Below are 17,397 nucleotides of genomic sequence, written 5' to 3'. Positions count from 1 at the left end.
CAAATATGAAGGAAAATTATCGAAAAAGTTTTTGAAAATTTCCAGCTACTTTGTTCTAAAAAAACAAAATTTTGTTAGAAGCTAATATTTAACCAATTAAGGTGTACTTTGAAAACATTAAATCAAATTTTTTATCATTCCAGTCCTTTTACATACCAGGGACACAGTATATTTATTAAAAAATTTAAAAACATACAAAGATACATTTATTTTAAGGGATACAATTTTCAGAAAATTTGTCAATTGAATCAAGAGATGACAGATACAACTCCTGAATAAATGGGGATTGAATGATAACAGCCGTTAAAACGATTTTTGAGCAAAAAATTGTTTATTTTCTTGACATTAGTTAGATAAGCCCTAGCATTAAAATTTCTTATAAGTTGGACGTATGAAAAAGCATTTATAATTTGAACGAACAGATCCCTAGGCCTGATCAAATTAGCATTTTTTCAAACCAAAATATTTCACGCAGGCCATATACCGCGCTATAGCTGAACGTGAAGAGCGAATACTATATCCAAAGAGTGAAAAACCAAGAATTTTGACCCGAGAAAGAGCAGAAAATCTGGTAAGAAGAGCAAAGACATAGTCGGGGTTTCCGTAAGAAAATAAGAGAGTGGATACCTTATTTAAACAAGTACTGTATTGTGGGAATTAGCAATAAATGGTTAAAAATGAAGAAAAAGACGAAATATACCTCAAACCAATTAGCATCAATACTAAAATGAACTAAATCGGATATATTTAGCTTGCCAATTCGGAACTCAAAGGAAACCTTGATTTCTATAAGGACAATATAGAAAAGTGCTTTAACCATGTAAAATATAGGAAAAATTCAAATTCAAAGATAAATTTCTGGTGTGCGATTTCTACAAGAGGGATATCCAGACCTTATACAGGTCGAGTATGGAAGGAAGCTGAAGATTCTGATTATATACTGTAACAACTGCTTCACTAAATTATTTGACTTGGTACGTCAGAATCATGTTGGAGACGTTTTGGCCGGACTTAATGTCTTGTTATTTTGCAAGGGCAACTCAATATTGGCTACATAGTTCTTGTACCAAAACAAGAGATCCTCCCTTTGCCTTAAGCTCGTCTTATTGAAGATTTTTGGGCATTTTTATCTCGCAAAGTGTATGATATTTAGTTTAAGCTATTATCTTTGTTAGTTACTGAGCCGTTAATTATGAAAATTTTAATGCGAGTGATCATTTCAAAAATATTTAGTTAAATATTTTGTCTTAAAAACTATTGGAACATACTTCAATTCGTTCTAACAGTGGATCTTTTTAATTTTAAAGACTATTTTGAGAGTTTTAAGTATCACTACTAGATAGAATTTATTCAATTTATTTGCGAACTAGTCCACAAATTGCCCCTACAAAAATGAATGTAACAAGACTTTACTTTGATAGTTTTATAAGGGATCAAATATGGAAGCTGATGCGTTTCTAGATTACCACCTCTCAGCATTGCTGCATTAAAAATTGAACATAAAACAGGTGAAATAGGAATTTCCATACTTAATTTCTTCTGGAAGAAATGTGATGAACACAAAAATAGAATCAACAGTTGAATGAAAACAATAGTAGTTTCATATTTTCAGAAACCGGTACTGTTTGTAATGATTATCGAATCAACATGATGTAAAAGCCAAATATTATCGATAAAAGAAGTTTAAGGTCACAAAGAAAGTGAAGTGAAAGTAAGAAAGAGCCAGTCGAAAAATTTCGTGCTATGCATCATTAACTTACGTAACGAAGTTTGTGTAAAATAACAATGTATGCAAAATATAGTCGACTTCATATAAACAGTCATGCTTCAGGCTAAAATATGCCATCCATCGTAAGTATAAAAGTTATTGGTGGCCATGTTTATTAAATAAAATAGTCAGCTGTTTTTTAATGATAACGATGATTTTTTCAAGTTCAATATTTGATATTTGAGAAAAATAAATTTCAGTTTCCATTTAATAATTGACCACAAGTAGTGATTGAAGTGGCTTTTGTTCGTTTCCTGTCTATCCCCATCCGCTTAACTTGATAATAAAAAAGGTGTCACGGTGTCAAGAACGAAATTTTCAAACCATTCTTGTTATCGAGAAGGTCACTACAGAAACAGATGCCTCAATAACCTTGAGTAGTACTTTGAAAATGATAAATGATGAATTTATTCAATTTTGAATGAAATAATTTACTATAATTTTTTGATCATAACATCAATTGATCCCAGTATAAAATATTGACTAGATAATTGAGGATTTTTAGAATTAGAATTCAATCCAGAATTAGTCGTATCATTTCCTTCTAGTTTCGTTAGTATATTAATGTGGCTTTAGCATGATATAACACTCCCTCTTTATATTGTAGTTTTGTTGGGCTTCTCAATATTTCATTTCTAAATCGTTGAATTGGGAGAAGAAGAGATATCTCTTGAGACCAACGGCATATCAACACTAGAACATCATCTAGATAGAGTGGCATATCAAGATCATCTGTACAGCGAATTATTAGTTGTAATTCATTCCATTCAGATCATGCTCAAAAAAGAGTTTTCAACTGAGTACTTGGTTCAACCAGTGAATTTTTTTCGATTTATTTTATGTCAGGATATTCACTTCTAAGAGGAATTTTTTTTACTATACATCCAAATAAGGGAATTGGACGAGGAAATAATTGTCCTTATTTTTTCTGTTACCAATCTTATATAACGTTGTAATAGATTGTATAATGAGGAAAACACAGGATAAAAGGTCAGGAATGAATTCCAACGTATTCAAAAAACTGATGACCTTGGATTCGAGGATGTCTATTAACAAATAAAAATTACATGCAACAGAAAACAAACAGGCTGCATCATAACAAAACACCAAGTGGACTAGACATAAACATAAAAAAAAAGATGTTACGAGACAGCAAAACCGATACAGAAAGCATCATATACTTGGAGGAGAAGAATTTTGGCAAACAGCTTTTCTATTTAGATAACATAGTAAGTACACAAGGAGGTACTTTAAATGATATAAAAAGAAGAATAGGCCTGAAATCATTGTATAAAATATGGTCTTCAACAATTTCAAGGATAACAAAACTAAGTTTAAGACGACAAACTGTTTTGTTATATATGGACGAAGCTTGAGAATATAAAAAAGATGTTGCAAAATAAGTATCTACGTGTTATCTGCAGAATTTTTTGGCTAAATTGGCTATGTATTGGATACTTTTGAATCATAACTAAAGAAGAGAACATTGATATAACGATTAAGAAGCGACAATGAAGATGTATAGATAATACACTATGGAAACCAACAACAAACATAATCAAACAAGCATTTAATTATAATACAACATGCAGAAGAATAAGAGGCAGAGATGTACGAACATGGGGAAGAAATATAAACAAAGAAGTGCAACAGATTAGTAAGAAATGGAAAGTGGCTATAGAAATAACCAAAAACAAAGAAAATTGGACGAAACCCACAAAAAGACCCATCAGGAGAATCACCTCATCGTTTTACTACAGCTGGTGCAACACAGATAGGTGCCTTCTGTTACACTGGAAGCTATATGACGATGATGATAATAAGCTATTGCTCTCTGTCGATTCTTATGAAGAACACCCTGTATAAACGCTGTTTCGAAGTAAGAAATTTTCGAAAAACTGATAATTCCTATAAATTGCAGTGAATTTTGAATGTTTATTTATACTGTATAAGTTTTGATATCTGTTGTTTTTGTGATAGGACGTATAAATACGAGGGGTGCTACATAAGTTTTGAGATATTTTAACACTGATGTGGTCATCCGAAATCAGGTGTTGTACCAGAAAATATCAATGCTATGCGTATACTAATAATGCAAGATCGTCATGGGGCATACTAAGAGATTGAGGCATATTTAGGCGTTAGTTCCACTGGCTGTAAAAAGATTATTTGTTGGATACCGCATAATTTGACAAAGATCGTGCCGATTGGTGGGAAGAAATTTTGGAAAAAATTCAATCGCAGTACTTCAAAAGACTTATGTAAGATAGGGACAAGCGACAAAACAAGGATCTATGCATATGAATCCGAAATTCAATAAAAATCGATTGTTTAGGTGTTTTAAGACATCACCAAATCCAATAAAATTAGTTTGCGCATGTAGCACCTCCACGCAAATAGTCGTCTGTTTTTCGGAATGGTATACCTGGGCAGATCGCTAACGTATCATGGGATGGTTAATTTTAAATGGTAAACCAGCAGTTGTTTGCTAGAAGTGCTCGAAAAAATTAAGGAAACCAATCTCAGAAGACGAATCATTCTCCACCACGTCACACATCAGTTCAAACGAAAACGTTTATTAACATCTGCCGTACAGTCCTTATTTGGCACCCAAAGATTACTTCTTATTCCCGCATATCGAAGTACCTCAATAAATACAATTGGTTCAAGCGCATGCGTATTGTGTATTGATACTAACCGAGAATTGAAAAACGATTAAGCTGTATCTAATTATAAATATTTGTTTTTGACTATATCAATTGTAATTCCATCGAGTTTATCAACAGGAAACGAAGTTGACCGTAGAATTTAATGTGGTAGTCGGTATAATTCTTAGTAATACAAATCCCATTAATAATGGGAAACACAAAAATTTCGATACACTATTTGTTTTAAACAAATGAAATCAATAAACTTCTGACTGCACAGGATTACCTAATAATATAATCAGCATTTAGTTAGTCAATACACGAGGATATACTGACACTTAATTGACGCAATGATGCAATTGGTATAGATCAGAACTACCAATAAGTCAGTACATTCACCTTAGTCCAAGCATATTACACTTGATGAAGATGTGTTCATTCCATGTCTGTCTAAATGCATATCTACGTATTGAACATTATACAATTGAGGAGTTTGGTGGTTATTAACATATAGTTTTAATCTCAAATGGACAGATATATATCGCAATTGGGTTTATATGAGAACCATATAATCGTCATATATTGTTGGTAAACTTGCACCGTGATCGGTTCAAGAAAACTCCCCTGGGAAGTTCAAAAAAATTGGTTATGGGTTGCTATACTGGTATGGTTCACGAGAAAGTATCTGTTAAATATGATCTAATATTTTTGAGGATGAATTAGTGCCATACCTTATTAAAGGTTTGTTATAATACTTAAAAAGGCTGCAGATCTTGTTTATTTTGGTTTATCAATATAAGAACTTTTTTATTGAAGATTGAATATAGAAGATTGAAAAAAAATTAATCCCAATTGAGTATATATCAATATTTTTATATGTTGCTGATTAAAATTATTATTTGAGTATTAAAATGTTCTGGATGTCTCGATTTTTATCTACCGGATGTTTTAAATTTGCATAGCGTGCTTTGTTGGTTAAATTAGTATAATATCCATTCATTTAAACAATAAATTTATAGTTACCATGAATAATGAATTACTAGGAAGATTTTTTTAGAATTTTATATATGTTAATTGAGCAATGAATGAATATAAACACGTTTTTATAATATTTATAAGAAAACAAATATAAGACTTGTGATTTTCTTTAGGTTAGTTTTTGGAAAATTTAGATCAGATTAGAGTTTCCAGTCTTAACGTCTTTTTTTTAAACCTACAGTATTTGTGTTGACATACAAATATTGACAGAGTCAGCTTATAATTATAAGGAAATCGATCAGGAGAATAAACACGAAATAAAATGAAAAAATCATATTGAAAACAGCATAAGATGAGACGAAGACACTAAGAAACGTGTGGTTTTGTGCAGGGAACTCATCATCATCATGCTTTCACATAAAACAAGACAAAGCTCTAAATAAATATAAAATATTTCGTTTAAAGAAGAAAGCATCAGAGCAAAGCAGAAAACTTATCAAATACAAACAGAGTAGAATTTAGCAGAATGTTTTTCAAAATCAAAAATTATTTCAAAATATATTTTAGACAAAGCTTGGGGAAAGATAAAGAAAACGAAATAATTTAAGGGAGGATTGAGTACTTTAGAGAGCTGATGAACAAGGAATATGTAACTGATGTAGAGATAAATAAGAATAGTGTGGAATATGATGAAACTATGATTAACTCTAGGAAATAAATGGAAAAAATTAATAAAAATCGGAGAAGTCACCAGGACATGAGTTATTTAGAGCATAGTTATTGAAATATGAAGAGATAGAATGATTAACGATGTTTTGATTACTGTGTGGATTCAATGGAAGGTAAAATGAGTTCTTGTAGGAACTTTTAGAAACGGAACAGAAAGTATTCTTTTCAATTATTATAGAAAAAAAATTGGGTCCCTCTCTGTTAAATGTCCTCAACGAAGATTGAAAGAAAAATTGCATTGTAGAAAGAAAAAAATGTTCTTCGGGCGCCTATGGAAAAAAAAATTAGTTCCATCTCTCTTTTCCCTACAAAAATTTTGATTCTTTGGTATAGTAAGTAAACAATTTTTTTTTAGCGAAGACAAGTTGTGGTCCTTGATGTCAGTATATGGTTTTTGTATAAATATATAGTATTCATATCTATGAAGTTTGATTCGTTAGATAGACAGTTGTTCATTATCATCATGGACATGGAGGCTTTTCAGTTAAGGATGCTTCAGTGAATGATAAGAAATGCGTTGAGTTTTTATTCATTATATAAAATAATTTTATGGCTTTGATTCATATCTCAGCCATTCTCTTAGCTACTGGCGAGTAAGATGTATATACTATGGTTGTTAATAGATCTTTGCTATTAAACGGTAGATCGTTGTAATTTCTTGGAAAAAAATGTAGTAAACGGCACAATAGGTACACCGGCTATTCAAGATAATAAATGGTGATTTTGAAGGTAAAAGAAACTGATCAAAAGCCATCCTGGGTACACAACCCTTCTACAATGTTTTGCTTGATTATACTACAACTTTTAAATTATAGTAACCACTCACTGATATCTATACAATCCTATCTGGAGTCCTTCAAGAAAATGTTTTGAGTCTAGTTCACATTTCAGAAGCTAACACTTAAATCGAAGACTAGAGGAACTAAACCAATTGGCTCATAGGTAGGAAAGTAGGTAAGTTCTACTGTAGAAACAAATAGCCAGCAATTCCAGCATATAAATCCAGCGGATATTTCAGAACGATGCACATCATTATCAATGAAGTCGGATATGTGCCCAAAAGTGTTTTACATACACTACCGGTCAAAAGTTATTGCTACTTCGTTATTGCTACCTCATAATTTCAGAATAATAAACTTTAACAAATTTCTCTTTCAAATAAGTGCAACAAGTTTAAACTTGCGAGTACCGATGGATTTGTTTATCATTCTTTAGCCGTGAATTATTTCTTCGGTGTTTTTGATTGTAGTTTAGTCCCAGTTAGTCCTGTGAGATGAATGAACGTGCTGTGATTTATACTTTTTGAACCAAGACATATTTATGTAAATTTGATAAACGAATTGTTTTCGTTCTCCCAAATTTGGTAAATTTTACAATGGGCAAATCCAAGAAACTATCGGTTTAAACTTGTTACTCTATTAAACGCAAGTCTTGGACTACAACGTGAGAAAATATGCATCCACCAGGACCTTTGGTGATAGAAATCGTTCAGAACGGCATCGAGAAAACCCCAACCGCTGAAGATAAGCGTATTGATTAGTAGACGTGATTGACGACTCACGGTCCCATAGATAGAAGCTCAGATCAAAAAATTTAGAGAACTGCCTTTAAGTACTTCTATAGTGAAAAGGAGATTGAGAGAATCTGGCAGTGGGCAAAAGAACATGAAAATTGGACGCATAAAGAGTGGGAGATAGATTTATGGAGTGATTAGGTCACAGTTTGAGCTTTTTGGCTCCAAAACAGGAGTACTAGTACGCATGTCAAAAAAGAAAGGATATTAGATTCATATGTAATCTCGACTGGAAACACGGTGGAGGCTCGGTGATGGTTTGGAGATATTTGGTTTGAAGGAAAATGTAGTACGTTCTGCCCATCACATGATCAGTAGAAAATTCATCTTCCAACATGACAACGATTCCAAGCATTCCTCGAAGATGTACAAAGAGTATTTGAAAGAATTGGGAAGAAAGAATGTACTGAAAGAAATGATCGTCGTCACAGTCAGTGGACCTTACCCCATTAAGCAAAAACTTATGATCGGTAGTTTAATGCCAATATATTTAACCAGAACTTTCCAATTCCTATTTAATTCCTGGTTTAGATGAGTTTAATTAAATTTCTTCAACTTATGTCGCACCCAAACTGTTTTATTTTATTCAATTTGTTGCAGAACTTAATCTATTTTTTCAGTGAAAGACTAATGCAAATTTTACTACCGTGGAAACGTTTGAAGCCAATTATGAACGGTAGTACAATTTGTAATGCTACATGTGAAAGATTTATCAAATTTATACAAATTTTTTCCATTTTAAAATATTTTTTATATCTTCCAAATTTCAAAATTCCATGAAATACTTCCACGATTAGCATTATACATAAAAGGGGGAGGGAGGAAAGTTTTTACACTTCTATATATGAATATTTAATTAACAACAGAAATTTGTGATAAAGAGGAAAACTAAGAATATACTTATAAAAATGCATTAACTAATTACTTTCTTTTGTCAAAAAATATGCCTTTATATGAGTGTAACATCTAATCAACTATATTTTTTGTAAGCCTCACATTTTAATGCCTCGAGCGATCCGGCTTCTTTTTTAAATATATGGAGAATTAAAAACGAAATTAATTAATTATATGAACTTGTGAATATTTGAATTATTAAAAGTTTAGACTAATAACACTAATGTAAATAACAGGAACAAAAGTTTCTGTTGTTTATTTTTTATATCACACGCGAACCGAACTTTTATTACTTGCGGGTAATTGAATGTCGTCTTGAGTGAAACAAGAAAGTGACTCCCACCACGTTTTTCCTTATTTTTTATTATCACTACTATTTTTTGAGTTATCAATTGGTTTCAGCAACTTAAACATTTCATAGTCCAGCCTATATGTAAACGAATACAATACGAACTACCCTTATTTATTAGTATAAAGTAGGACTCGCCAGCCACAATCGTTCTGAATCTATTAACGAGGATATGGCATCCATTTTATCTCTAAGCGACTTGTACTAGATTTTTTTTGTCGCCTCCTCCTTCGTGACACACGTCAAGGATTGCTTCATACCTAAATCTGAAGAGCTGTATCGTGATTTCAGAAAAAACCAGAAATCTTGAAAAAGAGCAAAGATTTTTCTTTATATATATATTATTATGTATATATAATAGCAACATATTTGAAGGAGGAAGATATTAAACTTTTTTCTGCCTTATCTATTGTTATCCAAGAGTCATGCGACATAAAAGACACGGTACAAGTTGCACTTTTGGTCAGATATATGTATTCCTAAAGTCCAAAAGAAGATCTTCTAGTATTGCTACTGCTCTCTGGACAAACTAGAGGGGAAAATATAGAGAATGCTGTGCAAAAATACCTTGAAGATATAGGGATCGATTTAAATAGAATCGTTTCAATAGCAACTGATGGAGCCAGACGTATGACAGGAAAAATAAAGGGGCAACAACGATTTTTTAGAACAAATTATCCACAAAATTCTGAAGTTAAACTGCATAATACACCAAGAAACGTTTTGTGCCCAAATATTTCTGGCCTAAATAGTTGAGGTTATGAATTTGGTAATCGAAATTGTTAATAATATCTAACGTCTCGCTTTGTGCTTGAATAAAATAAATATATTCCTAAATGAACAAGACATTAATCACCCTGGATAAAATAGCGGCAAATGATTGCAAAAATTTCACTTTAAGGTGGATATTACAGCAAAATCAAATGAACTCAATCTCAAATTGCACAGATAGGGAAATTCAGCCTATGTTTTGGTAGAAGAACCTGTTTGCTTTGAAGAAAAAATAATCCCTTATGCGGAAGATATTCGGAGTGGTGAATCACTTCATTTTCAATTTTAAAAGCCATATCGCGATAAAACCAGTGCAACTGTTGAAACGATATTCTTCAGCACAATTATAAAAAAAATATAAACAACGATAAGTGGTAGTTTTCACTCTTAAAAAACAAAAAGCACTTTTCGACACAGGGAAGATTTTGAATAATGGGGTGAGTAGAGCTTCAAATCCAAGTTTTCATAAAAAACGAAGTTGATGAACAAAATTCCACAGTTTTAACGTTTTTTACCGCTGGTTCCTGGCCTATATACAAGCACGCGAAATGGGTCTTTACGCTGGCTTTGTCCAGATATAAAAGAATTTAAGAATTCGGCGAATTTGCTCTGCGCCTTTAATCTGTTTTTTATAAATGGTGGACGCACTTTTAATGAACCTTTTATTATAGAAGGCGGTTTATTTACAATATTTCTTCTAAATAATTTCTAGGAAAGTTTATTTAATTATTTTAATGCTTAAATGTTCTTGATATTAGGTCTCTAGTATTTATTTAGAAAAATCTAATTTTAAAACAGAAGAGACCTAAAATAAAGAACATTTAGAAGAAATATATCAAAAGGTCTAAGAAATAAGAAATTGAAGAAATTTATTTATTTCTTGTGTTTCTTTTTGTTCTAGAACTTTGTAGAATTCTCTTTGTGTATATAAATAAGTTTATCTAAATAAATACTCGTAGTGAAAAGAGCGAATTAGTAAAAATAATTGCAAAAATAATTCAAGTGATACTTATAAGTAAATTATTATAATTATAATTATATTATAAGTATTGTATAGTGCATAAATAAATGAATTAAAGACGTGAGAGAGAGAGAGTGTTTATTTGTTCACCCCACGAATAAATACGAAAAAAGTTACAATATAATAAAAATAAATTTACTGACCTGTAGTTGGGTACCTGGGTTATTATTATACGGGGCAGAATTCACGAACACGATAACACTTAAGAAACATACGAGACTTACGTAACACTTCATTTTGACTAGAGTAGTAGGTTGAAAAACCTGTAACAGAAAAATAAAACCTGTTAATGTAACCATAAATTCTTACAATATGGTGTCCAAATGTATCTCAAGACTTTCACTTGTGATAAACGTAATAAACTGATATATACAGGCGCACTATAAGGTATTATATGAACAAGAAGTATACAAGATTTGTTTTGGCGTTGTTGCACTACAAGATGTAAGTGGTTGTGGATAATTTCGTGGGAATGTACAATTCGTATTAATTACAATCCAAAATATAGTATCAAATTCCAGATATTGAATTAAATAGTACCAGGGCTTTATTTTGAAATTAAATTTTATTTTTATGTTGTATTTTTAGTTTAGTATTTTATAATTAAGTTTGTTAAGTTTACAAAAAATTTGATGATTTTCACAAATTTCAGAATTTCGGAATATTTTGACGTAGAATTCAACTGAGTTTTTCATTACCAATTTCCGCTACAGTCTTTTCAACTTTCGTACAAATAAAAAAAGATACAAATTCGCAGGAAATCATTTTGTTACAAATCTATATCACATATATATGAAAAATATACAGGGAGGTCGATATAATATTTCAACCTAATTTTTTGATTGATTAGAACGACTTTTATGATGTGAGTAATCAAATAAAGTTAACATTATGAGCGTTGCATTGGAATAATAATAATAACATTAACAGACTGAAGTCCATTAAACCCTTTCTCTGAAGGCCGCTTGACACGATGCGATACAACGTGCAATGCAATGCAAGTTGCAATATTTCTTGATCAAAAACATGTACAGATGAAGTTCATCTGATTTTTTCATGCAAGATCTGGACATTATCGGTTTTGTGCCGTTTTTATTGCATGCAAGTTGCAATCTAGTTACTTTTGGCTGACTTTCGTAAAACTTTTGTAGCAGAAAGTGGAATAGAAAAGAGAATAGCAAAAGGTAGTGAAGTAGTAGGAATTGTATGTTGTTCCTTATGCTCCTTTTATAGACAACGACTTTGTGTTAAAGCACAACCTCAAGTCGCTAAAATAGTACAACGGTACCTTTAAGGGGGAAATATTTTAGTTTTAGACTGGCCTCTACGCGGTGCGGACTTAAGCCTTATTGAGTATGTATTAGACAATATTTATAGAAGTATGAGATCTACAGATTTGATACCAACTAACTTTCAACAAATGAATTAAGTGTTAATGACGGAGTAGGAGATTTTTAACGAAAATTGGTTGGAGGACTTGATCAAAAGAATTCCACACATTTTAAAGATGTGATTGGAGCTCGAGGAAGCAACATACGTTATTAAATTTAATTTGTTTTAATTTTGGAAGAATTATTTTTCGATTTATTTCATACAATACATTAATTTTCTATCATTTTCTGTCTACAATTAATGCAAATAAAGAAGAGAGTTAAGACTGGAAACATTTGAATGAATGATAATAGTTATTTTATTTCATCGGATTGATCAGAAATCATATGATACTTTTTTGGTGGATTGTATTAATTGATTGGGAGCAGTTCATTAAGAGTAGAAAGTCTCAATAATTCGGTTATAAGATAGAGGCCAACAACTACCATTTATTAATTAATTACCAAACTCGTTGCTCTTGAAAATCAATTAAATTGTTCTCAATTTCTCTGTCATTCTCTTTGCGCTTGTTCGTAGACTTAGAGAGAGAAAGAGGGAAATGTTTTATTGTCAAAAAATGATTATAATTTGTAGACAGAAGCTTGTAAAAATTAAAAAACAAACATAGAAAAAACTACGTTTAAAATATTTGTTATTATGTAATGGAAATTTCAAACTATATACGTTGGTGTATATACGACAACACTGATAAAAATAGGTCAAATCTGATATTGCCATCATGAAGTTTGATATTTTCAATGTTGAACCTACTCAGAACGAGTTGCCATATGCTTTATTTATAGATACTATTGAATCGCAAAAATAATGTATATTAACTATTGACTATATGTATATAAAACATATAAAAAAACGTTGTCATTAAACATTTATTCAAATCTAAAATAATTTCATTCAGGTTATGGCTGTATCATGGTATGCTATATCAGAACAGCCACAACGTGTTCTGGCAAACGCCAGGCACACAGAACGCGTTGTGGCTAATTTAAACGGCCACTGGCCGTTTTCGGTCTTTAAGTGTAGCACATACATTCAATATTGCATGAATATTTGGCTCTCAAAAATATTTGCTCGCGTTGAATATCGCATTTTAACAATCGCTTAAAAAAAGCTCGTGCCAATAAGTACAAAGAAATGCTGAAAAAATTCAATCAAGAGTACTTCAAAAGACGTCTATAAAATCGTGACAAGGGACGAATCAACCCAAAACTAAAGAACAATCGACTGTATAGGTCTTTTGAGACGAGTAAAAATCAAAAGAAGTTATATATATCCAATATATCCAATAACTGGATATCGTTCCATTAGAGCAACGTAAAACGGTCGATTCTAAATGGTACATCTGCATTTGAATGCCAGAAAAATCAGGGAAACCAATCGCAGAAGTCGAATCATTCTCCAACACGACAAAGCGAGCTCTCACACATCAGTTCAAACAATAACGTTTTTGAACAGTTAAAACATCGAATTGATATATCGTCCTTGTTTGGCAACCAATGATTTTTTCTTATTTCCGCAGATTAAAAATAAATTGCGAGGACAACGTTTCCTACATCTAAAGAAGCGAATGTTCAAATCACGTGTTTCGGAATGGGAAAAATGCTTCGACAATTGGTTAAAATGTATGCAAAAGTGTATAGGTTTGAATGGACAATATTTTCATTTGTCTACCTCAAAACTCAAGTATCAACCTTCATATATACCATTTCCTCATTCAGTGGCAATGAAAAAAAACATACGAAAATATGCGTCTCTTTTTAAATAAAATATTGCTATTATCTTTGTTTATGGGACAATAGTTAATGTGAGGCCAATTTGAAAGTAAAATTACGAATTTCAACCAGAATTTCAAAAAGTAGACACAAAATTTTTCTATCAACCTAATTTTGAACAGCACCAAACTGATATAAAGAAGGAAATTATATTATAGGTACAAATTTGAACTGGCTATTAGTGTTTATTGAAATTTAAAAAGTTATAAGTAATACGTTTTGTACTCATATGGATAAATAAATCTAAGGAGAAATATAAACTTGTATTCATTCAAAAACTTGATATTTGTGAAAGTGAAACTATACAACCTCCGACAAAATCATTATTGTAATTGGTTACACGAGTTGATATTACCTTCCTCATTACATAATTGGAAATGTTCGCGTTATTGAAAATAATTTGCAATCATATCAAATTTGAACATCGTACAAAAGACTGAGACAAATAAATCAAGATGTATGTAATAAACATGTGTCCACGACATTGATTGAAAATTTCTATACATCATATATATGATATTACCAATCTAAAAAATCAAATTCCGGAAACTAATTTATAATACAAGGGTTGCCTTCTAAGTATGAGGTACACACATTTTTGCCAACGCTCAAACTAATTTTAGAAATATTTTTTCAACTCTGAAGCTGATATAGTAGAAATAATGTTTTGAAGTGATGCAAATCGCTATACACGCATTTTGTGAGAATAAGTCATTAGGCGATATTTCGGGTGAATATTTTTCTTACACCTGTAATGCCGGTTTTAGTGCCCTGGGCGAAATTTCTACGGTACTTCTCAAGAACTGTTCAAATCTATACGCAAAAAAGGCAAGAAACATATCTAACTATTTTTTATATCCATTTATTTAACAAAAATCTAATAAAATTTTACTTTGGTAGCCTTGTCGAGATTTTTTATTAACTTATCTAAGTCGAATTTTGCAGCAATTTTATTTTCGATTGTTAAAGTTGTTGGAAAATAAAGAATATCGAATATGGTTAGGGAGCTTTTTTGTAGAGCGTTAAATTTTTTACAAAAATACATCTTGACAATTCCAACATCTCGTGCCCATCGTGTGTTATAATATTTCAAATTCCAAAAGAATGTTGATCATTGAAATGGGAAATGAAAATTTGCGATTTGGTATCTCTTAAAATGAATTCTAAGAGCTCCAATTTGCACGGTGTTTTTCCAACAGTTTCGATATAATAAAGAAAACAAAAATTTATCGATTTTTTTGAAACAGTCCTGTGTTTATTTCTACTAGCGGATTCCCGTCCTTCCTGCCCATCCCTCTTTTTCAAAGTTTTAAAAATAAATAAATAACGTATTTCTGTATAATAGAATATGCCAGTTAAAATGAGCTGCAGTCATTGGATAATACGTTCCATTCTATTTTTGCCAAGATAAAGAAGGGTTTGCAGAGTTTTGGAAATTTTCGGGCAAGCAAGCCTCGTTCGAATATGTTGTCAGCCGCGACTCTTTGAATCTGGCGGCCTAGGCGTCGCCCTACCGCGCCCTACCGTATCGTCGCTTCTGTACACATGAATATTCATGCAAAATCGATTGTATCGTTGTCTGTGATATCATAAGACGTCTCTATCTGTAAGTCCCAAGTCGATCTTTTCCAATCATATTATGCAGAGGATCGATGTTTCTCGAAATGACAATCGATTTTGGAAGATCTTCTCCACATTCTTTACTGACGGACGCACGACCATGACGAAATTCTGCAAACCAATTGTAAACGGTCTTCTTTAATGGTGCTTTATATCCAAAAGTTGCACGAAGCGATTCGGTGTATGGTTGTTGAGTAGATCCTTTTTTAAAATTCCATTGTTACTCTTATAATAAAAACCCTCGTATAAAATAATAATAATAATAGTAGAGAATGAAATGAGTTAAGAGAAGATCTATCGTAATTACATATAAGCTATCTTGTGATGAATTTTTTTAATTCTCATAAAAATTGCTAAATTTTCCCGTGTTTGTTATTTATTGTATTTTTCCAGTGTCAGCCATTTTGTTACAGACACAAGTGATTATGGAAATGTATAAATAATAACTTTAAAAACTATCTTGTACCGAGAAAATAGTGAGCAAACTATGAAGTTTCGACTCATTAAATATTCATTTGTTTTATTATTACTGTTACTAACAATTACGTCAACGTTGATTCGGAGAATCGTTTAACAATATGATATTTAAAGATTTGAGAAGTGTTTTTTTGTAGAAAAAGTTGTACTCTATATTGTTCTCTCGAAACCATTCCAGTATTTCATTACTACGATTACAAATTGTATGAATTGCTCTTCGAATTGATTCTGCATTCACTCTATTCATCATATCTAGCCAATAGCAATTTTTTCCTATTCTTAGATCGCAAAGAGATACTGGCTGGATAAAACTTTGGAGTTTATGAAGAGGTCATCGCGGAAAGTCTACTTTGAAGCTAAAGTACTACAAAAACGGTATCACATTGAATTGCTCTTGAAGGTAACCTAATTGAAGAATAAAATTCAAATCTATATAAAAAAGATTTGATCGACGAAAGTTTTCAACGCAACTGTTATACAGAAGATCCAGATTATTTAGTCAAAAAAATAAATATAAGAAGGCTTTAGAAGTCAGTTTTTTATAATTTCTATCAACTAAAGTGATAATATTCAAAGTTTTGTTAAAATTTTTAAAATAGTTGATTGAAATGCTAGTAGAAAAAAATTATAAGGAGATTGGAATATGAATATTGATACAAAATTCAACAAACAACCGCCAAAATCTCGACAATGAAACTCAAGGTGAACATTAAACCAATATTAAGTATGTGGATACTATAGAATAAAAATCCATAGGATGTATTGATACATTTAGTATCATTTTCGTTTCATAAATCAACGAAAAGTGATTTCAAAACGTGAAATGACGAAAAGCAATTAAAACGAAGATACTTGATTCGATTATGAATGTAGTATTATAATCCAATTTCCAAAATTCAACTTGAAATAATAATGTCTACCTCGCTTGAATTAAAGCGAAAGGTTTCGCTTTCAATACTCGCCCTACTTTTATATATTAAAAAATAAAACGTATCTTAATTAATTATAAAGTAAATTTCTCACCTAAAAAATTCAAAACACAAATGAAACCTAAAAAAAATATCAATTTTTCTTCTTATCTTATTCTTCGATTCAAAATTTTGTATTTCAGAGCACCACTTTATGAGAAAATTAATAACTATGAGTGCATAGTTACTTCTTCAAATTCTATAGTAAAATAAAAATATTGACGCTTCCACAAAAGTATACGCTTGAATTTAATTCGTCGGTTGGAGGAGGGAAAGAAGTTTACATTGAACGGACGAACCGAACCTAGACCTACAAAAATAATTCCATAATATCGATATAATTGGGCACAGAAATTGGATTTTTAAGTCATTTGAGTTTGTTTTAGTCTATTAAAGATGCAATTGCATTAAATATTGATATTTTGTAATAAGTGAAACGG

The 17,397-nt window shown here is 31.2% G+C and overlaps 1 protein-coding gene across 2 annotated transcripts in view; it reads right to left on the bottom strand.

The window, feature by feature from the left end:
- The window catches only part of LOC130442019 (uncharacterized), a 56,855-nt gene extending 39,687 nt beyond the window's left edge, over positions 1 to 17,168 (bottom strand). For both annotated transcript variants that reach the window (XM_056775970.1, XM_056775971.1), the window contains exons 1-2: positions 17,013 to 17,168; positions 10,875 to 10,994 (exon numbers count right to left, since the gene is read on the bottom strand). In XM_056775970.1, the coding sequence (XP_056631948.1) occupies positions 10,875 to 10,967 (93 nt within the window). In that variant the 5' untranslated portion in view covers positions 10,968 to 10,994; positions 17,013 to 17,168. The remainder of the gene's footprint in view (positions 1 to 10,874; positions 10,995 to 17,012) is intronic.
- Positions 17,169 to 17,397: the final 229 nt, after the last annotated feature.

Source organism: Diorhabda sublineata, chromosome 3, assembly GCF_026230105.1.
Source record: "Diorhabda sublineata isolate icDioSubl1.1 chromosome 3, icDioSubl1.1, whole genome shotgun sequence".
Classification (NCBI taxonomy): domain Eukaryota; kingdom Metazoa; phylum Arthropoda; class Insecta; order Coleoptera; family Chrysomelidae; genus Diorhabda; species Diorhabda sublineata.
Note: the sequence above shows the minus strand (reverse complement) of the source record. Positions and strands in the feature narration are given on the sequence as shown.